At 51.9% G+C, this 24,975-nt stretch overlaps 1 protein-coding gene across 1 annotated transcript in view; it reads left to right on the top strand.

Annotated features, from left to right (window-relative positions):
* The window catches only part of col5a1 (procollagen, type V, alpha 1), a 160,251-nt gene extending 138,860 nt beyond the window's left edge, over positions 1–21,391 (top strand). Inside the window, exons 53-58 of the mRNA XM_078226156.1 lie at positions 3,563–3,616; positions 5,483–5,741; positions 6,781–6,893; positions 10,063–10,131; positions 16,154–16,387; positions 18,930–21,391. Of these exons, the coding sequence (XP_078082282.1) occupies positions 3,563–3,616; positions 5,483–5,741; positions 6,781–6,893; positions 10,063–10,131; positions 16,154–16,387; positions 18,930–19,076 (876 nt within the window). The 3' untranslated portion in view covers positions 19,077–21,391. The remainder of the gene's footprint in view (positions 1–3,562; positions 3,617–5,482; positions 5,742–6,780; positions 6,894–10,062; positions 10,132–16,153; positions 16,388–18,929) is intronic.
* The last annotated feature ends 3,584 nt before the right edge of the window (positions 21,392–24,975 follow it).

Raw genomic sequence — 24,975 nt, forward strand, 5'->3', positions numbered from 1 at the left:
ATAATGTGGGATGGTGATGGGGAGACGGGGTGATGGGGAGACGGGGTGATGGGGAGACGGGGTGATGGGGAGACGGGGTGATGGGGAGACGGGGTGATGGGGAGACGGGGTGATGGGGAGACGGGGTGATGGGGAGACGGGGTGATGGGGAGACGGGGTGATGGGGAGACGGGGTGATGGGGAGACGGGGTGATGGGGAGACGGGGTGGTGGGGAGACGGGGTGGTGGGGAGACGGGGTGATGGGGAGACGGGGTGATGGGGAGACGGGGTGATGGGGAGACGGGGTGATGGGGAGACGGGGTGATGGGGAGACGGGGTGATGGGGAGACGGGGTGATGGGGAGACGGGGTGATGGTAAACTTCAGTGAAGGGAGGGGGTCTTCTGATGTCCATGGGCATTGGGAGGGAGGTCTTGGATTTCACTTTGAGATCAGGGCACTCTTTTAAACGTTGCCCTATCCCTGTGGAACCAGCTTTGCCAGCGTGGTTAGACCCCACCCCTCTCAGAACCCCTCTCCCAAAAACCGACTCAGTGTGCGAAGATTGCGATCTGATTGGCAGACATTCCGGAGTGAATTACACTGAGTTTCTCACCCTAAGTGACACAAGACGCTCGTTCTGTCTCTTTGTCTTCCCGAGGTGATAATCAGACTTGGAATGTTTTTTAATAAGTGCGGTCAATTGTCTGGATGCACAGGACAGGAGTCTTACTGTTCCACAGAGACCCCCTGCAGCCATTCCTGTCAGCGGCTAACCGTGCACCCATCAGTATTCTGTCACGTCTTGTTCCATTTTGCAAAGTGTACAAATCTATTTATTCCCTTTTAAAATCCAGAACTCCGGGTCTTTCCCAATCACTGTAACAAGTCCGAATTCCCAAAAAGGATTATATTGGACACAAAACATTTGTCTTTCTCCAGACATGCCAGATCTGCTGAGAATTGGAACCATTACTGCTCTTATCTCTCAGTTCCAGCATCTGCAGTATTACATCGAGCAAAAGGAATTTACAAAACTCTAGATAAGCTTTAGAATTCCATATGTGACGTTCCTCACTCCCTGTGGGTGACGTTTCTCACTCCCTGTGGGTGTCATCCTCACTCCCTGTGGGTGACGTTCCTCACTCCCTGTGGGTGTCATCCTCACTCCCTGTGGGTGACGTTCCTCACTCCCTGTGGGTGTCATCCTCACTCCCTGTGGGTGTCGTTCCTCACTCCCTGTGGGTGTCGTTCCTCACTCCCTGTGGGTGACGATCCTCACTCCCTGTGGGTGACGATCCTCACTCCCTGTGGGTGACGATCCTCACTCCCTGTGGGTGACGTTCCTCACTCCCTGTGGGTGTCATCCTCACTCCCTGTGGGTGTCGTTCCTCACTCCCTGTGGGTGACGATCCTCACTCCCTGTGGGTGACGTTCCTCACTCCCTGTGGGTGATTTCCTCACTCCCTGTGGGTGACGTTCCTCACTCCCTGTGGGTGACGATCCTCACTCCCTGTGGGTGTCGTTCCTCACTCCCTGTGGGTGTCATCCTCACTCCCTGTGGGTGACGTTCCTCACTCCCTGTGGGTGTCATCCTCACTCCCTGTGGGTGATTTCCTCACTCCCTGTGGGTGACGATCCTCACTCCCTGTGGGTGACGATCCTCAGGGAAGGAAGTGAAAGGACAGGATGGCTGTAATGTTTGTCTGGGAGATAATGGGTTAATGTTATTGTGAAAATTTACACTAAATTAGGATCTGTGTTCTGTTACAATAAGCGAATGCCACCTGTTTAAATAGCACGGAGTGAGGTTTGATCTGTACGTGTTACATTTGAACAATAACAGCAAACACTTCAATCAAATCATTTGGGAATGTGAATATCGAGGAAAGAACCGAACCAGCTATGTTTCAGTCAGCTGGAGGAGGGATCGGTGTGTTTGATGTGGAGAGATTCCAGCACAAACCAGCCGACGTGGATTAACGAGTGGGGAAATTCCAAATGGGTCAGAAACTGTGGGGAAGTGTGTTCAGGTCGGGGGGGGTGGGGGAGTGTGTTCAGGTTGGGGGGGGTGGTGGGGGAGTGTGTTCAGGTCGGGGGGGGGTGGTGGGGGAGTGTGTTCAGGTCGGGGGGGGTGTGGGGGAGTGTGTTCAGGTCGGGGGGGTGGGGGTGGGGGAGTGCGTTCAGGTCGGGGGGGTGGGGGTGTGTTCAGGTTGGGGGGGGTGAGGTGGGGGGTGTGTTCAGGTTGGGGGGGGGTGGGGTGGGGGTGTGTTCAGGTTGGGGGGGGGGGTGGGGTGGGGGGGGGGGTGTTCAGGTCGGGGGGAGGGGGCAGTGTTCCATCCTGGCTGCAACCTCAGCCCCTCCGAGTTACTCATGAGGACTATTCCTGTCATTCCAAACACGCGGAGCTCCCACGCAGGGCTCTTCATCACGGCCCCTCTGCCGTCCAGGTTAATGGACAGAGCAAAACAAATGGAAATATCCGAGGCGGAACGGGATGGATTTCTCATTCTTCAGCAAATGTCGGGGTTCGGGGTCAGAAGGGAGGCTGGGGGTGAGTTTCACTGCACCCCTGCCCCTCACATCCACAATGCCCCAGGCTGTCACCTCGCCAAGCCACTGTCTTTAAAGTGTAGCGTACGCAAAGGCAAGCACCAGATTGTGCACAGCAAGATCCCACAAAGAGCACGCGGTGGCAATGCCGGCGTTGGACTGGGGTGGGCACAGTAAGAAGTCTCACAACTCCAGGTTAAAATCCAACAGGTGCAGAAGGAGCAGCGCTCCGAAAGCTCATGATTCCAAATACAACTTTAACCTGGTGTGAGATTTCTTACTGCGCCCACAAAGAGCAGTAATTCTTTGGTAATGTTGGAGGGATAAAAGTTGGCCAGGAAGCGGCGGGATGTCCCAGCTCATTTTCACACAGGCCACAAGATGCTGAGCAGGTGGAGATGATCTTTGTCTAACGGGGGAGCTGGAATCAAATGACCAGAACAGTTTGCACAAATACGGCTTCTACTCCCTCACGCTTAAACGGCGGAGGGATGATTTAATCAAAACCTTTAATTGGATGATTTGATTGGGCCGATAGAGAGAAACTATTTCTTAAAATGAGTGCCAGACTCCATGGGTGATGTCAAGAAGCTTTGTCTCACACAGGGGGCTGTAGAAACCTGGGACTCGCTCCCCAGAAAAAACTGTTAGATCTGGGGGTCAGTTGGAGCTTTCGTGATAGATTTGTGTTGTGTGAGGGAATGAGGGACATCGAGTTAAGGTGGATGAATGGGGTTAAGATCCAGATGAGCCAGGATGTAGCTGGATGGCAGGGGTAGGTTCTGGAGAATTGTGTGTGTGTGATAACGGGGTGTGTCTGGACACTTCCTGGAACATTCAAGTGTGTCCAACTGAACCGACGCTTTGAGTGAGTCACTCACCAAGGTTTGCTGCTATTCTGGGGGCTCATGGAAACTACAAGGCAATGTCCCAGCCCTGTTCATAAAGCAGTGAGAGCTACACCAGTGTACAGACTTGGAATGGAACCTCTCGATATTCCCCTAACTGACCTTTCTGTATTTCTCTGCAGGGCCTCACTGGTCCCAAAGGTGAAAGCGGAATCCAAGGACCGCCCGGTGTTCCGGTGAGTAAATATCTTTCCAATTGAAAAAGTTTTAAAGTTTATTTATTAGTGTCACAAGTCGGCTTACATTAACACTGCAATGAAGTTACTGTGAAAATCCACTAGTCGCCACACTCCGGTGCCTGGTCAGGTACACAGAGGGAGAATTTAGCATTGCCGATGCACCCTAACCAGCACATCTTTCAGACTGTGGGAGGAAACCGGAGCACCCGGAGGAAACCCACGCAGACACGGGGAGAACATGCAGACTCCACACAGACAGTGACCCGAGCCAGGATTCGAACCCGAGTCCCTGGTGCTGTGAGGCAGCAGTGCCAACCACTGTGCTACCGTGCCAGGAATGTCCTCGTGATCACTATTCTGATGTTGGAGATCATTTGAAATCAAGCACGGACTGATAGCAACTTTTGGTATATAAAGTTGTCGTACCATACAGAGGATAGTACTGTACAGAGGATAGTACTGTACAGAGGATAGTACTGTACAGAGAATAGTACTGTACAGAGGATAGTACTGTACAGAGGATACTACTGTACAGAGGATAGTACTGTACAGAGGATACTACTGTACAGAGGATAGTACTGTACAGAGGATACTACTGTACAGAGGATAGTACTGTACAGCTGTCAGCTAAAGATTTGGATCTTACAAGTTTATGCCTTCAGAAACCATAACATAAAAAATGATCAAGTGGGTCACATTAAATTAAAGTCACAATGTCCCCTCTGTACACAGTTCAGTGTCCCCTCTGCACGCAGTGAGGGACAGTGTCCCCTCTGCACGCAGTGAGAGACAGTGTCCCCTCTGTACGCAGTGTGTCAGTGTCCCCTCTGCACGCAGTGAGGGACAGTGTCCCCTCTGCACGCAGTGAGGGACAGTGTCCCCTCTGCACGCAGTGAGGGACAGTGTCCCCTCTGTACGCAGTGTGTCAGTGTCCCCTCTGCACGCAGTGAGTGTAAGTGTCCCCTCTGTATGCAGTGAGTGTCAGTGTCCCCTCTGTACGCAGTGAGTGTCAGTGTCCCCTCTGTACGCAGTGAGGGACAGTGTCCCCTCTGTACACAGTGAGGGACAGTGTCCCCTCTGTACGCAGTGAGGGACAGTGTCCCCTCTGTACTCAGTGAGGGACAGTGTCCCCTCTGTACACAGTTCAGTGTCCCCTCTGTATGCAGTGAGGGACAGTGTTCCCTCTGCACGCAGTGAGGGACAGTGTCCCCTCTGTACGCAGTGTGTCAGTGTCCCCTCTGCACGCAGTGAGGGACAGTGTCCCCTCTGTACGCAGTGAGGGACAGTGTCCCCTCTGTACGCAGTGAGGGACAGTGTCCCCTCTGTACTCAGTGAGGGACAGTGTCCCCTCTGTACTCAGTGAGGGACAGTGTCCCCTCTGTACGCAGTGAGGGACAGTGTCCCCTCTGTACGCAGTGAGGGACAGTGTCCCCTCTGTACGCAGTGAGGGACAGTGTCCCCTCTGTATGCAGTGAGTGTAAGTGTCCCCTCTGTATGCAGTGAGTGTCAGTGTCCCCTCTGTACGCAGTGTGTCAGTGTCCCCTCTGTACTCAGTGAGGGACAGTGTCCCCTCTGTACGCAGTGAGGGACAGTGTCCCCTCTGTACGCAGTGAGGGACAGTGTCCCCTCTGTACGCAGTGAGGGACAGTGTCCCCTCTGTACGCAGTGAGTGTCAATGTCCCCTCTGTACGCAGTGAGTGTCAGTGTCCCCTCTGTACTCAGTGAGGGGCCAATGGTCAGTGATGATATGAAACGCAGTCAGTGATGTTGTATCCTCCCATTTTTCCCAATGAACATGTGATTCTCTCCGTGGGAACAGATTCTATTGTTTGGTGACATCTCCTGGCTTTGTTCCCACTGAAGGGTCCGACAGGCGAAGTCATCCAGCCTTTCCCAATCCATTCGGCGAAGAGAGCCAAGCGTTCCATTGATGGCAGCCAGATGCTGGAAGAGGGAATTCCCGACAATTACCTGGACTACGCGGACGGGATGGAAGAGATCTTTGGCTCTCTCAACTCACTAAAACTGGAAATTGAACAAATGAAGCACCCAATGGGAACGCAGAACAACCCAGCACGAACGTGCAAGGACCTGCAGCTCTGTCACCCTGACTTCCCGGATGGTGAGCTCAAAATGGGACTGACTAATGTCCACCTAATGCTTCCACCACACACCAGGTGAAGGACCCCTCGAGAAAACTGTTCCCACTGAACGGTTCAGACAGGGCTTGCATTGCCTTCACTCCAGAAGATTCTGGGTGATCTAACTGAGGTGTTAAAGATGATTAAAGGATTTGATAAGGTAGTTACAGTGGCATTGCAGTCATGTCACTGGACTCGTAATCCTGAGGCCCAGGATACTGTCCTGGGGACACGGGTTCAACCTGGTGGAATTTAGATTCCATAAATAAATCTGGAATATAAAGTAATAGTGACCATCCCTAAAAATTGCCCCTTGAGAAGGTGGAGGTGAGCTGCCTTCCTGAACCACTGCAGACCCTCTGCTGTAGGTACATCCACAGTGCTGTTAGGGAGGGAGCTCCAGGATCTTGACCCAGTGACAGTGAAGGAATGGCCGATATATTTCCAAGTCGGAGATGGTGAGTGACTCGGAGGGGGAACCTCCAGGTGGGGGTGTTCCCAGGTATCTGCTGCCCTTGTCCTTCTAGATGGTCCTGGGTTTGGAAGATGCTGTTGAAGGAACCTTGGTAAAGCAGAATTAAGGATCACAACACAACAGCCAGTTGGGAGAGAGTAGAAGGGAAGACATGAAAAGATAATTGGACAAGACATCAAGATGGGGTGTTGATGTCCGTCAGACAGTGAGAGATGAGGAGTTCCATAGTGTTGCAGTCCCGGTGTTTGAGGCGAGAATAGTGAGGGAATGGCTGGTTAGGAGTGAGATTAGAGTAGAGAGAAGTTTCCAGGGAGCTCTGATCAAAGTGATGTGAATAACACGTAAAGTGTAATGGAAAGGTCTGTAAGGAGAGGCTGGGAGAAGATGTTCTGCATATCTCAGGTTAGTTCAATTGCCCAGTAGACAGTAACATGCTCTGTACTTGGGGGGGGTGATGAGGCAGAGTGAGGTCCTGTCTCCCCCAGTGGGTGTAATTAACCAGCCAGGGAGGAGAACGTGCTGACTGTTATTTGTCTTGCTGACAGGTGAATACTGGATTGATCCAAACCAAGGCTGCTCCAGAGATTCATTCAAAGTTTTCTGTAACTTCACATCTGGGGGAGAAACCTGCATCTTCCCAGACAAGAAATCCGAAGGAGTAAGTTTTCCTCTGCTCCGCTCTCAATCTACAAGAAAACACAGTTTGCTTTCATATCAGCTGCTTCTCACAGGAATCCTACCACTTTACTGCAGGGGGGGTTTTGATTGGTTGCTGATGATGTTGAACCATTGGGTGTGAGAGAAACCGTCCAGAATTTCAATTCAGTTAAAATCGGAAGAAATTGGGCAGTTTTACACCAAACCCAAACTCCCCTCAGACAGGCCCATACGCAGCCTCGGCTGAGATTCCACCAATCACCCATCGGATCAACAGTGGCCAATCACCAGAAACCTCCAGGAAACTCCCAGCACAGAAACAGAGCATTGGATAAATCCATGGGAGTTTGCTAACACACCCCGCCCCCACAGTCCATCAACACCCCGCCCACAATCCACTAGCCCCTCCCCCACAATCCACTAGCCCCTCCCCCACAATCCAGCAGCCCCCTCCCCCACAATCCAGCAGCCCCATCCCCCACAATCCAGCAGCCCCCTCCCCCACAATCCAGCAGCCCCCCTCACCCACAATCCAGCAGCCCCCTCCCCCACAATCCAGCAGCCCCCTCCCCCACAATCCAGCAGCCCCCCTCCCCCACAATCCAGCAGCCCCTCCATCACAAACCATCAACCACTCCCCCACAATCCATCAGCCCCTCTCCCCACAATCTAGCTGTCCCCTCCCCCACAATCCAGCAACCCCTTCCCCCAGTCTATCACTGCCCCTCCCCCGCAGTCTATCACTGCCCCACTCCCCCTGTCTATCACTGCCCCTCCCCCGCCCCCCCCCAGTCTAAACAATAACATCCTATTAACATTCCTAATTACTTGCTGTACCTCTATACCAGCCTTTTGCAATCCATGCACTCGGCCACCCAGATCCCTCTGTATCTCAGAGCTCTGTCATCTCTCACCGTTTAGATAATATGCTTCGTTTTTATTCTCACTGCCAAAATGGACAATTTCACATTTCCCTACATTGTGCTCCATTTGCCAGATCTCTGCCACTCACTATGTCCCTCTCTATATCCTCCTGTAGCCTCCTACATCCTCTTCACAATTTACTTTCCTACCTGTCCTTGTCAACATATTTCTCAGCCATGCCTGCGGTCCCTCCGTCCCAGTCATTTATATAAATTGTAAAGCTGAAACTCCAGCACTGATCCCTGTGGCACGCCACTCGTTACATCCTGCTCACCAGAAAGTGATGCTTTCATGCCTACTCTCTGCTTCCTATTGGCTAGCCAATCTTCTATCCCTGCCAATATGTTACCCCCGATACCAGGAGCTCGAGAGCATTAATCTAATTACCCCTCCTTATCAATCTGTTTGTCATTTTTGATGTTCTTTATATTCTTTCCAATCTTCTGACCAGCCACTTGTCTTTGCAGAAATATCTGCTTTATCTCCCGGTTTAATATTGTCTTTAACAGTTTTAGTTAACCACTGATGAGGGGTCCCTCCCTGAGGATGTTTCTTTCTCAGTAACTTGCGTCTGTTCACCTCTGTGCTGGTGTCAGGTGCAAACCTGCTCAACTGGAACAGCTTTCAGCCACGATTCAGTTCTCCCACCTCTCAGGCTGAGGTTTGCAAAATCAGGTCCCAATCAAGGGATCTGAGCCCCTTAATGCAAATGAGCGCTCTGGGTGCTGTACTAAGGGAGTGCTACCCTGTCAGAGGGTCAGTACTGAGGGAGTGCCCACAGTCAGAGAGTCAGCACTGAGGGAGTGCCGCACTGTCAGAGGGTCAGTGCTGAGGGAGTGCTGCACTGTCAGAGGGTCAGTACTGAGGGAGTGCCGCACTGTCGGAGGGTCAGTACTGAGGGAGTGCCGCGCTGTCAGAGGGTCAGTACTGAGGGAGTGCCGCACTGTCAGAGGGTCAGTACTGAGGGAGTGCTGCACTGTCAGAGGGTCAGTACTGAGGGAGTGCCGCACTGTCAGAGGGTCAGTACTGAGGGAGTGCCACACTGTCAGAGGGTCAGTACTGAGGGAGTGCCGCACTGTCAGAGGGTCAGTACTGAGGGAGTGCCGCACTGTCAGAGAGTCAGTGCTGAGGGAGTGCCGCACTGTCAGAGGGTCAGTGCTGAGAGAGTGCCACACTGTCAGAGGGTCAGTGCTGAGAGAGTGCCGCACTGTCAGAGGGTCAGTGCTGAGGGAGTGCCGCACTGTCAGAGGGTCAGTACTGAGAGAGTGCCACACTGTCAGAGGGTCAGTGCTGAGAGAGTGCCACACTGTCAGAGGGTCAGTGCTGAGAGAGTGCCGCACTGTCAGAGGGTCAGTACTGAGGGAGTGCCGCACTGTCAGAGGGTCAGTACTGAGGGAGTGCCGCACTGTCAGAGGGTCAGTGCTGAGAGAGTGCCACACTGTCAGAGGGTCAGTGCTGAGAGAGTGCCACACTGTCAGAGGGTCAGTGCTGAGAGAGTGCCGCACTGTCAGAGGGTCAGTACTGAGGGAGTGCCGCACTGTCAGAGGGTCAGTACTGAGGGAGTGCCGCACTGTCAGAGAGTCAGTGCTGAGGGAGTGCCGCACTGTCAGAGGGTCAGTGCTGAGAGAGTGCCACACTGTCAGAGGGTCAGTGCTGAGAGAGTGCCACACTGTCAGAGGGTCAGTACTGAGGGAGTGTCGCACTGTCAGAGGGTCAGTGCTGAGGGAGTGCCGCACTGTCAGAGGGTCAGTGCTGAGGGAGTGCCGCACTGTCAGAGGGTCAGTACTGAGGGAGTGCCGCACTGTCAGAGAGTCAGTGCTGAGGGAGTGCCGCACTGTCAGAGATATATATTTCAGATGAGACATTAAACTCTCACTGATATCAATCCCTTTGGTTGGGGGATTTTCCTGATGTTCTGGCCAATATTCATGTCTCAAACAACATCAGTTGATTATCATGTGTCTGACTGTGGAATCTTGGGCACAAGTTGCCTCCATGTTGTGATGTTTTTTGGTTGTTGGTGGGATGTGGACCTCACAGCTCAGTGTCTGGCTCAGCCTGGGGCTTCCCGACAGGAATGCTGCTGAAACACTGAGTGACTGTCTGAGCCGTGACGCACAGCGAGAACCCCCCAGAGCCCAGGCTCCACTCGATCGATATTGTCACACTTGCCAGGATGACCCGGAATGTCAGTTTCCATGTTAACTTATTTTCATTTTCTCCTTTACTCTGCTATCTCGCATCAGGCAAGAGTCACTTCTTGGCCCAAGGAGGTACCAGGCTCCTGGTTCAGTGAATTCAAGCGTGGTAAACTGGTAAGCAGTCATCGTCTTCCTTTCCGCTCTGTAATCAGTCTCGTATTTTTCAGAGCAAAATGGCTCGTTGGCCGAAAGAGCAGCCTGGTGCTTGGTATAGTCATTACAAGCGAGGCGCGCTGGTAAGTGGCTAGACTGCATCTTCCATCCTGGCTGGCACCAGAGGTTGCTTCCTAATCTGCCGATACTCACACACACACTTCACTCTGCACCCCCACGCGCACTGAGTTACTCAGAGGAGAACAGGACTGATATTCCCTGCAACTCCTCACCACCATTGGCTCCAGGCCAAGGGCTGGAGAATGGGATGAGAACAGATAGGTGCAGATACTATGGGCTGAAGAGCCTCTTTCTTTGCTGCAAGGTGGTGCTGTAATGGTATTATCACTGGGCTAGTAATCCAGAGATCCACGTTCTGGGGAGGTGGGGGTTCGAATCCCACCACGGCAGATGGTGAAATTTGAATCAATAAAAATCTGGAATTAAAATGACCATGAAAACATTGTCGATTGTCAGAAAAACCCATCTGGGCCACGAATGTCCTTTAAGGAAGGAAATCTGCCGTCTTTACCTGGCCTGGCCTACATGTGACTCCAGACCCACAGCAATGTGGTTGACTTTCAACTCCCCTCAGGGATGGGGAATAAATGCTGCCAGTGACGCCCACACCCCTTGAATGAATTTTTTAAAATTTATATGACTCTACAACACTACCCAGTGAGAGTCAGTGTGTGTGGGACCCCGTACCCCAGTGAGAGTCAGTGTGTGTGGAACCCGTACCCCAGTGAGAGTCAGTGTGTGTGGGACCCGTACCCCAGTGAGAGTCAGTGTTTGTGGGACCTGTACCCCAGTGAGAGTCAGTGTGTGTGGGACCCGTACCCCAGTGAGAGTCAGTGTGTGTGGGACCCGTACCCCAGTGAGAGTCAGTGTGTGTGGGACCCCGTACCCCAGTGAGAGTCAGTGTGTGTGGGACCCGTACCCCAGTGAGAGTCAGTGTGTTTGGGACCCGTACCCCAGTGAGAGTCAGTGTGTGTGGGACCCGTACCCCAGTGAGAGTCAGTGTGTGTGGGACCCGTACCCCAGTGAGAGTCAGTGTGTGTGGGACCCGTACCCCAGTGAGAGTCAGTGTGTGTGAAACCCGTACCCCAGTGAGAGTCAGTGTGTTTGGGACCCGTACCCCAGTGAGAGTCAGTGTGTGTGGGACCCGTACCCCAGTGAGAGTCAGTGTGTGTGAAACCCGTACCCCAGTGAGAGTCAGTGTGTGTGGGACCTGTACCCCAGTGAGAGTCAGTGTGTGTGGGACCCGTACCCCAGTGAGAGTCAGTGTGTGTGGGACCCGTACCCCAGTGAGAGTCAGTGTGTGTGGGACCCGTACCCCAGTGAGAGTCAGTGTGTGTGGAACCCGTACCCCAGTGAGAGTCAGTGTGTGTGGGACCCGTACCCCAGTGAGAGTCAGTGTGTGTGGGACCCGTACCCCAGTGAGAGTCAGTGTGTGTGGGACCCGTACCCCAGTGAGAGTCAGTGTGTGTGGGACCCGTACCCCAGTGAGAGTCAGTGTGTGTGGAACCCGTACCCCAGTGAGAGTCAGTGTGTGTGGGACCCGTACCCCAGTGAGAGTCAGTGTGTGTGGGACCCGTACCCCAGTGAGAGTCAGTGTGTGTGGGACCTGTACCCCAGTGAGAGTCAGTGTGTGTGGGACCCGTACCCCAGTGAGAGTCAGTGTGTGGGACCCGTACCCCAGTGAGATTTACTAAAGTGAGGGCAACTCGAGGATGGAAATTGAGGGTTTATGTGAAATGGTTTTTACAATATCACCCATTGGCTGAGGTGTATTGAAACCTATTAAAGAGTTTGCTTTAGTTGCAGTGGGGAAGGAGTTAAAGGATCTCATTCCTGCCCCAGTTGGTGGGCATTGCAAATGTCAGTCTGAGTAGCTCAGTGTCAGCTCCTCCCACCTTTCTCTGCTCCTGTTTCTGTTTCTGCTCCTGATCTCAATGTGCTCTGGCTGCCTCCAGTCTCTGAGACATCGTCACCAGTCTCAGGGAGTTCACCCCATCATCAGCTTCTGCACCAGGTGCCGAGCCAGAAGCAGACAGCGATAAAACATTGCGAGGCAGCTGGGGGGGTGGGGGCGGGGGGCGCAGGGAGGGGGTCGGGGGGGGCGCGCGGGGGGGAGGGGGGCTACGTGGTCCCCAGGCTGGGCAAGGGAGAGATATTGAAAGCGCATTCTCAGTGAAGCGTACCCGAGGCAGTGAGGAGCTCTTAAGGGGGTCTCACTCCTGCCGGCTTTACAAGGTTCCCCACGGCGTTCCTGACTGGTCAGTGGTTAATGGGCAGCTTCCTGCAGAGATCAAAGTGCAGCTTCTGCAGCTGTCACTCCGGCCCCCCCAACAAGCGGGGCCAGTTTTGGTCTCTTTATTTGGGGAAGGATGTGGTGACATCGGAGGCAGTTCAGAGGAGGTTCCCCAGATTGATTCTAGGGGTGAAAGGGTTGACGTCTGAGGAGAGATTAAACAGTTTGGATTTATACTCACTGGAGTTTACAAAGATGATGTGGAGATGCCGGCGTTGGACTGGGGTAAACACAGTAAGAGTTTTAACAACAGCAGGTTAAAGTCCAACAGGTTTATTTGGTAGCAAATGCCACTAGCTTTCGGAGCGCTGCTCCTTCGTCAGATGGAGTGGAAATCTGCAGTGGAACGGGCACATTTCCACTCCATCTGACGAAGGAGTAGCGCTCCAAAAGCTAATGGTGTTTGCTACCAAATAAACCTGTTGGACTTTAACCTGGTGTTGTTAAACTTCTTACTGTGTTTAGAAAGATGAGAGGGGATCTGATCGAGATATATAAAATTCTAAAAGGGATCGATAAAGTAAATATAGACCAAATGTTTCCCCTTATAGGGCAATCTGGAACAAGAGGTCGCAGGGATAGGTCGAGAGGCGGTAGATTTAAAACTGAGATGAGGAGGAACTACTTCTCGCAGAGGGCGGTGAATTTGTGGAACTCGCTGCCCCATCGCGCGGGGGAGTCTGAATCATTGAATGGTTTCCAGAAGGAGATGGATATATTTCTAATAAAAAAGGGGTAAGGGGATATGGGGAACAGGTGGGGGGGTGGAATTGAGATCAGGGAGAGATCAGCCGTGATCTGATTGGATGGCGGAGCCGGCTCGAGGGGCTGAATTTGCCGATTTCTGCTCCGAATTCCTATGTTCATATGTTCCTAAGTTCCTACGACACGCCACAACACACGTGAAGAGTCAGTGACTTTCTGTCAGAACATTGAAAATATATCTGAAAGATTCACTGGAACGATGCCAGAACGGGGAGTTTATATCGAAGCAGAAAGGCTGAACAGGCTGCAGTTTTTCTGTAAAACGGGAAGGCTGCGAGTGATCAGACCGAGTCTTTAAAATGATCAGTGATTTTCGACAGGGGGCGACACAAAGACAACATTTCCACTTGTGGTGGTAACTGGAACTCGGGGCTATCAATGTGGGACACTCACTGATCCATCCAATGGGGAATTCAGGAGAAACACCCTGAGGTCAGAAAGAATGTGGGAGTCGCTCCCACGGGGAGTGGGGAGAATGTGGGACACGCTCCCACGGGGAGTGGTTGAGGTGAATAGTATCGATACATTTCAGGGGGAAGCTGGATAAACACACGAGGGAGAAAGGAATAGAGTGATCGAGTGAGTGGAAGAGAGATTGGGAGGAAACACATGTAGATCCGAAACACCAGCACAGAGCAGATGGGCCGAATGGCCTGTTTGTGTGTTGTAAATGTTTGTAATTAGATTCATCCATTCAGGGAAGTCAGGAATATATGTTTCATTGGCCAAACACCCCCGCCCCCCACTCCCATCCCCTCACCCCCACCCACCTACCCCCCCCCCCGCCCCCCGCCCCCGCCCCCCACTCCCATCCCCTCACCTCCTCCCCCCTCACCCACCCGATCCCGAAACCCCTCATTCTTCACCCCAGTCCCACAGAGTATCCCCTACACCCCCCCTCACCCCATTCCCTCACCCCCACCCCACCCACCTACCCCCCCCGCCCCCCAGCCCCCAACCCAACCTGTTGTCTCCAGAATGAAGAGCAGCCCAGGCAGTGTTAGGGAGAAGGTTGTGCTCGATCCTGCTCCCCGCTCCGTGTTCCTCGCTCTCTCCTCCCCACACTCTGCCCCTCGCTCTCTGCCCGCTGCTCTCTGCCCCTCGCTCTCTGCCCCCCGCTCTCTGCCCCTCGCTCTCTGCCCCCCACTCTCTGCCCCCCGCTCTCTGCCCCTCGCTCTCTGCCCGCTGCTCTCTGCTTGATTTCCCTCCTCCTGCATGACCTTTGTCCTCTCTGTTCAGTCGTGTTGCTCCAGCGAAGGAGCCTGGAATCTCCCGAGGATCCCGGAACCGTGGTTGGTGGAATGTGTTTCGTTTCAAATTGGCTTCCTCTGGTGTCCGCGGTCAGAGACCCTCCAGGTTAAAGGTCATGTCAGTGGGAAAGGTCAACTGACGCTGCATGGAAAACTGAACACAGCTCACTGGGAGGGGGGCGGCGGAGAGGGGGTGGGGGAATGGGGTCTGGGGGAGAGGGTGGGGGTGGGGGAGAGGGTGGGGGTGAGGGGGTGGGGTAGAGGGGGTGGAGGAATGGGAGGATGGGGGGAGAGGGTGGGGATGGGGGAGAGGGTGGGGATGGGGGAGAGGGGGCTGGGGGTGGGGGAGAGAGGGGTGGGGGAGAGGGGGCTGGGGGTGGGGGAGAGAGGGTGGGGATAGGGGTGGAGGAGAGAGGATGGGGATAGGGGTGGGGGAGAGAGGATGGGGATAGGGGGTGGGGGGATAGGGGGTGGGAGAGAGAGGGTGGGGAAGAGAGGGTGGGGATAGGGGTGGGGGAGAGAGGATGGGGATAGGGGGTGGGGGGATAGGGGGTGGGAGAGAGAGGGTGGGGAAGAGAGGGTGGGGATAGTGGGTGAGGGGGTGAGGGGGTGGATGGAGATTTCGGGACTGAATGAAGATGGAGAGTGACATCATTGAGGATAAGCGTTTCTAATGGTCAACACTGATAGCAAGCTATCCAATCGGAATGCTTTAATACCCCACTCACCCACTGGGAATCTGGTCCTCAATTGTGTTACCAAGGCAACAAAGAGTGAAAATGGGGCTGAGGGGCAAACATGTGTTTGGAGGGAATGGGAATTATTGAGGAAATTATATGGGGGGGATGAAGAAGGAAGAGGCGGGGGGGTGAGGGAGAGGCGGGGGGGTGAGGGAGAGGCGGGGGGATGAGGGAGAGGCGGGGTGAGGGAGAGTGAGGGGAGAGGCAGGGGGATGAGGGAGAGGCAGGAGGTGAGGGAGAGGCAGGGGGATGAGCGAGAGGACAGGGGGTGAGGGGAGTTGCTTTGTTGAACCCATTGGAGTTTATAATAAAACTCCCTCTCCAGTCAATCACAATCCATGTTAAAGGAGCAGAAAGGAAAGGGTTAAACATTCGGTAACTGAGGGGATTGAGAAATATCACCCCATTGGGACAATCATAACCTTCATAACCTCGAGGGTCTCCTCATAGAGCGTGAGAGAGTGCGAGCGTGAGAGAGTGCGAGCGTGAGAGAGTGCGAGCGTGAGAGAGTGTGTGAGAGTGAGTGAGAGTGCGCGTGTGAGCGAGTGAGAGTGCACGCAAGAGCGAGCGGGTGAGAGTGGGTGCGAGAGTGAGTGAGTGGGTGTGAGAGTGATTGGGTGGGTGTGAGAGTGAGTGGGTGTGAGAGTGAGTGGGTGTGAGAGTGAGTGAGTGAGTGTGAGAGTGAGAGAGTGGGTGGGTGTGAGAGTGAGTGGGTGTGAGAGTGAGTGAGTGGGTGTGAGAGTGAGTGAGTGATTGGGTGGGTGTGAGAGTGAGTGGGTGAGAGTGAGTGGGTGAGAGTGAGTGAGTGATTGGGTGGGTGTGAGAGTGAGTGGGTGGGTGAGTGAGTGAGTGGGTGAGAGTGAGTGCGAGAGTGAAGGAGGTTTGAATTGTTGCTGTTCTCTCTCCGCGATTAGCTCTCCTACACAGACGCGGACAGTAATCCGGTCGGAGTCGTACAGATGACCTTCCTGAGGTTGCTCAGTGCCTCTGCCCACCAGAATCTCACCTACAGCTGCCACCAGACGGTGGGATGGTACGACTCGACCACTGACAGTTATGACAAGGCCATCCGTTTCCTGGGCTCCAATGATGAGGAAATGTCTTACGATAACAATCCTTACATCCAGGCGATTATGGACAAGTGTGCAGTAAGTGCAAACTCTTCCATCTCTGGGCTTTCTCCATTTTCTCAATGTTAATCTCTGGTGTCTGTGGGACAGAGCGTGTCTGCATGTTCAAAAAACATTATTTACTGGTGTCACAAGTAAGGCTTACATTAACATTGCAATGAAGTTACTGTGAAAATCCCCTAGTCGCCTCAGTCCGGTGCCTGTTCGGGTCAATGCACCCTAACCAGCACGTCTTTCAGACTGTGGGAGGAAACCGGAGCACCCGGAGGAAACCCACGCAGACACGGGGAGAATGTGCAGACTCCACACAGACAGTGACCCAAGCCAGGAATCAAACCTGGGTCCCTGGCACTGTGAGGCAGCAGTGCTAACCATTGTGCCACCGTGCCGGCCTCTGTGCCACCGTGCCGGTCTCTGTGCCACCGTGCCGGTCTCTGTGCCACCGTGCCGGTCTCTGTGCCACCGTGCCGGTCTCTGTGCCACCGTGCCGGTCTCTGTGCCACCGTGCCGGTCTCTGTGCCACCGTGCCGGTCTCTGTGACACCGTGCCGGTCTCTGTGCCACTGTGCACGTTACAGAGCACTTGACATCTCTACAAAATCCCAGCCAGAACTACAATTGGCCCATGGATATGAAAGAGGAGCGTTCAGCCCCCTCCCCACGGCCACCCCCCTCCCCACGCCCACCTCCAACTCTCCCCACCCCCCTCCCTGCGCCCACCCCCTCCCTGCGCCCACCCCCCTCCCTGCGCCCTCCCCCCTCCCTGCACCCCCCCGCCTCCCTGCACTCCCCCGCCTCCCTGCACCCCCCCCCCCCCGTGCCCACCCTCCTCCCCATCCCCACTCCCCTCCCCGCGCCCAACCCCAACCCTCCCCACCCCCTCCCCCACCCGCCTCTCTGCACACACCCCCCCTCCCTACGCCCACATCCCTCCCCATGCCCACCCTCCTCCCCGTGCCCACCCTCCTCCCCACCCCCACTCCCCTTTCCGCGCCCAACCCTCCCCATCCCCTCCCTGCGCCCACCCTCCTCCCCGCGCCCACCCAGCATCCTTGTGCCCCCTCCTTGCACCCGTCCTCTCTTCAATTGAGCTGAAAGAGTTTGAAGTTTCTGTCTCTTGCCCTGTGTTAAAGTTTCTCACTGTGCGAATACCCTCAATCCTCAACACGAATGTCTGAGTCTGCGATGATTGATAAAGTCACAACGGGCAGTGAGAGGTCACTCTCAGATTGTGCTAATGTTGCAATGTGGCTTTTCCACTGTGTTTGCTCTGAGCTGAAATCATCTCACTTTATTCCCAAAACTGGACCAGTTATTCTGGAATTCTCCAATCACATCCCCCCTACACAGCTGCCAGCGAGAACGGAGAATTTAAGAACATAAGAAATAGGAACAGGAGTAGGCCATCTAGCCCCTCGAGCCTGCCCCGCCATTCAATAAGATCATGGCTGATCTGAAGTGGATCAGTTCCACTTACCCACCTGATCCCTATAACCACTAATTCCCTTACCGATCAGGAATCCATCTATCCGTGATTTAAACATATTCAACGAGGTAGCCTCCACCACTTCAGTGGGCAGAGAATTCCAGAGATTCACCACCCTCTGAGAGAAGAAGTTCCTCCTCAACTCTGTCTTAAACTGACCCCCCTTTAGGCTGTGCCCTCGAGTTCTAGTTTCCTTTCTAAGTGGAAAGAATCTCTCCACCTCTACCCCATCCAGCCCCTTCATTATCTTATAGGTCTCTATAAGATCCCCCCTCAGCCTTCTAAATTCCAACGAGTACAAACCCAATCTGCTCAGTCTCTCCTCATAATCAACACCCCTCATCTCTGGTATCAACCTGGTGAACCTTCTCTGCACTCCCTCCAAGGCCAATATATCCTTCCGCTAATAAGGGGACCAATACTGCACACAGTATTCCAGCTGCGGCCTCACCAATGCCCTGTACAGATGCAGCAAGACATCTCTGCTTTTATATTCTATCCCCCTTGCGATATAGGCCAACATCCCATTTGCCTTCTTGATCACCTGTTGCACCTGCAGACTGGATTTTTGCGTCTCATGCACAAGGACCCCCAGGTCCCTCTGCACAGTAGCATGTTGTAATTTCTTTTTTAATTTGGCGCTCAGCCGAAGCCTCATTCACTGCAGCAGGACTGGAGAATCGCAGCCGCAGGTGAGGTCGGAGAATCCCAGCCGCGAGCGAGGTCGGAGAATCCCAGCCGCGAGCGAGGTCGGAGAATCCCAGCCCCGGGGGAGGTCGGAGAATCCCAGCCCCGGGGGAGGTCGGAGAATCCCAGCCCCGGGGGAGGTCGGAGAATCCCAGCCCCGGGGGAGGTCGGAGAATCCCAGCCTCAGTCTCAAGTTATTTTTTCCAGGGATTTTCTCCAATTTCTGCTCCAGGTTACTAAGCCTGAGGAACATAGAATGGATAGAAGGAGATCATTGGGCCCATCATGTCTGTGCCAGCTCTTTGGGAGAGTAAACCTTCTCAGATTTGGTCCACTCTGGGCTCAGAGACTGTTTTCTAACTTCCCCATTCTCTCTTTCTTTCAACAGACAAGGAAAGGCTATCAGAAAACGATATTACAGATCAACACTCCCAAAGTGGAACAACTTCCCTTCATTGACATTATGTTCAATGACTTTGGAGAGTCAGGCCAGAAGTTTGGCTTTGAAATTGGACCTGTCTGTTTCGTGGGATAAAAACCATCGTAATGTTCAGAGAGAGACAAAAACTGTTTAAACACATACGTACACAGACACACAGAGACACATACACACAGACACAGAGACACAGACACTCACACACACACAGAGGAAGAATGAGAGAACCTGCAGAAAACAACGCTGTGACCTCAATGAGCGAGTTGACAGACTGGAGAATTGAAGCTGGTTTCTAACCTTTCATCCCTTGGTAAGAAAACTGTAGCTGGAAATGAACACAGGAACTCCAGGATTTAACACGGTGAAGGATGAGACCAGCTCGAGGCTGTTACACTGCCCCCACTCCCCCTCCCGCACCCAAAGTTAGGTGAAGTCTTCAACAGCAACAGGACATCTTTCCCATCCAGCAGCCCCGAGCGGTCAGTCTCACCCAGAGAAGTTGGGTTCATGTTTCAGAGTCAATCTATCCCAGAGCTGTCCCTCCCATTGTCAACAAACAGCCCCCTCTCTCCCTCGAAACAGACTGAACCTCCCTCCCTCTCTCTCTCTCTGTGCCCTCCTGCAATATTTCCTGCTCTTATTTCACATTCATAGGTTTTTTAAATCTCCTCAAATAAATGTTTTGAATTGAAATCCTTCCTCAGAAATGGTGCTGACAATTTATTATTTCTTTTTAAATCAAATTTTTGTACGTTTGTAAGTAAATATTTTATTGTATAATATTTGAATTCTCCCTGCAGCTTCTGCCGTTGGAATCAATGCATGTGACTGTTAAAATGTACAAGGAAAACCCATCATTTTTACCTGATGTGCAAAAATATATATATAAATATATAGAAATGTGTTATCTCAGATTAATAAACCTGCTTTGCTGCATTATCGAAAGCACACGGCTCTATAACACATACTTTGCTGCCTCCTGCTACAGTTTCCATAGTTTGAGCTCATCCGCATGTTAAGGTTTCTGTAGAAACTGTCGTTCTAGAACGTGGGCCACACCTTGTTTCATGAAACTATCTCCGTTCTAAAGTCATGGTGTTCTGGAGGAAGCGGGAGGAGAGAAAAGGTTCAAAAACTCTCCAAACACCTTGACTTTTGCATCACTTAGCAGTCACGCCTTGGCCACGTGTCTGAAGACTAACCAGGAAACACTACGCAATGAGGAGACCAAACGTTTTCAGAAGATTAGGTGCTATTTAAACGTCTTGCCTGTGGTGCTATTTTGTCTGATTACTGGTGTTGATTTGATTTACAAGGCATGGCAGAATTCCCTGGAATCTTGTCCCAAGGATTGAAGCTTCCTAAGGTACCATTGAATCCCAGCTCCATCCACCTTTCGCATCCTGGTTCATATTCAGATAATCAGACAATTATTCTTTTGAAGCACAGGAAAATCTTCTTCGATGTGACCTCGCTCCCCTCCCCCTGTGTAAAATGTGTATTATTTTAGATTTCCATTTTCAGAATGAGTTGTTACAGGAGCAGGAAGTTTGGAACAGTTACTGCCAATAAACAAGGGGATGTTTGTGGTGCTAATTTATGTCTTGGATAGAACATAAGCCCAGATCTTGCTCTTTTGGTTGGTAAGTTTTCCCTGAACATTGGGGAACAGCTGTCCGGAGTCCTCCTGTTCTCACTTTCTCCCCAACTCGTTCTTTTGTTGTGCCTTACAGTGAGATTGTTTGCCCCACATCTCACTGCTCCTCCCCAAGCACTTACCATTCCATTACTTTGCTTATTTTATCCATCATTTCCATTCTCCTCACACCCTGCCCTCACTGCTGCATCCCTCACTGAATAGCTCCTCTCTCTATTCCTTTCTCTGCTTCCATTGCATCTTATACCCTGTCTTTCTCACTCTTATTTCTTTCATGATTATGTTCTTTCTCTCTTTCCATCTCCCTCTCGCTTCCCAGCTCTCACTGCCTATTTTTCTCTCTGTCCCACATTCTCACACACACTCTCTCTCTCACTGTCTGCCACTCTCACACAATCTCTCATTCACACTCACACACTCACTGTCTGCCAATCTCACAATTTCTCATTCACACACTCACGCCCTCTCACATGCACAGTCTCCCCTTTCTCCCACTGTTTCCTGCTCTTAACTATCTCTCACTCTCACACACTCTCTCTCTTCACTGCTCTCTAAACCACTATTGCCTTTGCATTAAGAAGACTTTTGTAATTTTATTTTTCTTAAGAAACATGTGACTTGAACATAAAATGTTGTTAATGACGAACTGTTGGAGGGTTTTTTGGTACTTTTCTATTGGCTCTGAACCTTTCAGTCAGATCGTTAAACTGTCATGTGACATATTGTAAATGTTTGAGATCCTAATAAACTTGTTCATGAAACTAAGAATTCTTTCCTGTCCATTCACAACTCTACAAGTAACTTGAACCAATGAGGAGCCCCAATGTACACGAGCACCGTGTCAGTGTCAGTGTAGCTGTGACTTTTTTTAAAATGGGAATTACTTGCTGCTTATGTGTTGCACCTTGGAATTTAAGACTGGAATAAAGACTCACAAATGTGGACACATTTTTGGAAGAGGAACAAAAGAAAAGGGAGTGGATGTAGATGTTATTTGATTTGCAGAAAGCATTTGAAATTAGGAGACTTTGAAATGAATGTGAGCACAGGGGAGTTGAGGCAACAATTGGATTATTCAGGAGGGTGTAATTTTACCCACCTCCGCCCCACTCTCAGCTGGTCCACTGCTAAAGTCCTCACTCTGGCCTTTCTTATCGCTGACTTGTCTATTCCAGTGAGATATTAGTCGGTGGCTCGCTCTGTCTTCTCTTGCAGATGTAAAGATCCCCCTCTATTATTTTGGAAAGTGGGAAGATTTCCCTAATGCCCTAGGGCTCTCCAACTGCTCTCCCACATTCTACCCTCTGGAAACCTGAGGTCATCCAAAACCTCTGCTGCCTGTGCTGCTCATTTGCACCACATTCTGTTCACCCATCACCCCCCCCCCCCCTCGATGTTCCCCACTCCATCACCCCTTGTGCCCGTTGCCTCATCGCCTTCTGTGCCCGCTGCCCCATCGCCCCCTGTGCCTGCTGCCCCATCACCCCCAGACTCACCACCCCATTGCCCACCCTCCCCCACAAAGCCTCAATTTTAATCCCTCCAGGGATGTATCCCTGCCTACCTCTGTAATCTCCTCCAGCCCCTACAATTCCCCAGCACTCACCATCCTGACTTGGAAATATATCTCCATTCCTTCACTGTCGCTGGGTCAAAATCCTGGAACTCCCTCCCTAACAGCACTGTGGGTGTACCTACACAGAAAGAACACCAGTCCAACGCCGGCATCTCCACATCAGGTGTACCTACACCACATGGACTGCAGCAGGTTCAAGAAGGCAGCTCATCACCACCTTCTCAAGGGGCAATTAGGGATGAGCAATAAATGTTGGCCTAGCCAGCGACACCCATATTCTGTAAATGAATAAAACACACACTGACTCTCACTGGGATATGTGTCCCACACATACTGACCCTCACTGGGGTACGGGTTCCACACACACTGACTCTCACTGGGGTACGGGTCCCACACATACTGACTCTCACTGGGGTACGGGTCCCCATACACACTGACTCTCACTGGGGTACGGATCCCACACACACTGACTCTCACTGGGGTACAGGTCCCACACACACTGACTCTCACTGGGGTACGGGTCCCACACACACTAACTCTCACTGGGGTACGGGTTGCACACACACTGACTCTCACTGGGGTATGGGTTGCACACACACTGACTCACTGGGGTACGGGTTGCACACACACTGACTCTCACTGGGGTACGGATCCCACACATACTGACTCTCACTGGGGTACGGGTTCCACACACACTGACTCTCACTGGGGTACGGGTCCCGCACACACTGACTCTCACTGGGGTACGGGTTCCACACACACTGACTCTCACTGGGGTACGGGTCCCACACACACTGATTTTCACGCTACCCATCCCCAGACCCATGCCAACTCATCAGCCCTTGCCCCCCCGCCCCCCCCCACCCACCATCCTTTATCTCCCGACCTACCATGCTGACTGAGCCAGTCTTAGCCCAGGGCAGATCTGTCAACTTGCTGAAATTGCATATCGTTCTTAAGCGTCTGTTGATGAATTATCAATTTGAAAATATTCGCTCTGATTGGAAACCCACTCACTGCACACAACTTCCTTTAATTCCTTTTCATAACATATTTCCACTTCAAAGATTTCTATCTACATCGAGCTGTCAATCAAGCGATGAACTGACAGGCGCCACACTATGACAATGATAGATTGTGAAATTAGTCATGTAGCACTAATCCTATTCGGATATCCCTCAGGCCTGTGGCAACAGACAGAATTAAACAGCAAAAATGATTTTTTAAAATATCGCAGACAGAATTTTCCAATATTTATAGGGCAGGAAATGTAAATGCCTTGACAGCTGGTTAACCCTCTAACAGTTATCTTGACAGTTCCAATGAGCTTCACCAATCAGTTAATGCACTTTTTACACACATTCATGTCTACTTTTAGAAAACCCAAAGAACACCGACTTCGTCCAATGTTGTCCCAGGACCATATTCAAAACTTCTTCAATCGGGTGCCCGATCTCTCCAGCGGTTTTAGGGTTTCTGATACCCAGTCTGAAATGTCAGGTTGAATTTTGGACATCTCGCTTTGCCAAAATCAGATCTGACAGAGGCAACGGCACACGAACGTGCACAGTGGTATCCGTGACCCTCGGATGTGCAGATTGGAACCTGCCCATTTCCCCGCCCTCACTGTGATTAGAGGCAGGACATCCGAATCTGGCACAGTTCTCAGAGTAAGAAGTCTCACAACACCAGGTTAAAGTCCAACAGGTTTATTTGCTAGCACGAGCTTTCGGAGTCTCGCTCCTTCTTCAGGTGAGTGAGGAGTTGTGTTCACAACTCCGCACTCACCTGAAGAAGGAGCAGTGCTCCGAAAGCTCGTGTTAGCAAATAAACCTGTTGGACTTTAACCTGGTGTTGTGAGACTTCTTACTGTGCCCACCCCAGTCCAATGCCGGCATCTCCACATCAGTTTCCAGAGTGAGAGATAGCTCCACCTGTGCTAGTGCTGTGGGTGCTGACAGTACCCTCCTGGCCACAGAGAGAATAGTGACTTGTAGCAACCCAAACACCTGATTAGCTAAAATAATGAGAGGTGATTTGAATTATACCGTGATGGTCGCAATCTGGCAGGAGGTTCAAACCCACCTGGGCTCCTTATTAATCCATCCCATTGGCCAGGAATCTGGGAAGGCGGAAGAGACTCCCAGTAATGATTGCTTTGGTTTGATTTATTATTGTCACATGTATTAACATACAGTGAAAAGTATTGTTTCTTGCATGTTATACAGACAAAACATACTGTTCATAGAGAAGGAAAAGTAGAGAGTGCAGAATGTAGTGTCACAGTCATAGCTAGGGTGTAGAGAAAGATCAACGTAATGCAAGGTAGAACAAAGAACAAAGAACAATACAGCACAGGAACAGGCCCTTCGGCCCTCCAAGCCCGCGCCGCTCCCTGGTCCAAACTAGACCATTCTTTTGTATCCCTCCATTCCCACTCCGTTCATATGGCTGTCTAGATAAGTCTTAAATGTTCCCAGTGTGTCCGCCTCCACCACCTTGCCTGGCAGCGCATTCCAGGCCCCCACCACCCTCTGTGTAAAATATGTCCTTCTGATATCTGTGTTAAACCTCCCCCTCTTCACCTGGAACCTATGACCCCTCGTGAACGTCACCACCGACCTGGGGAAAAGCTTCCCACCGTTCACCCTATCTATGCCTTTCATAATTTTATACACGTCTATTAAGTCTCCTCTCATCCTCCGTCTTTCCAGGGAGAACAACCCCAGTTTACCCAATCTCTCCTCATAACTAAGCCCCTCCAT

Source organism: Mustelus asterias, chromosome 13, assembly GCF_964213995.1.
Source record: "Mustelus asterias chromosome 13, sMusAst1.hap1.1, whole genome shotgun sequence".
NCBI lineage: Eukaryota > Metazoa > Chordata > Chondrichthyes > Carcharhiniformes > Triakidae > Mustelus > Mustelus asterias.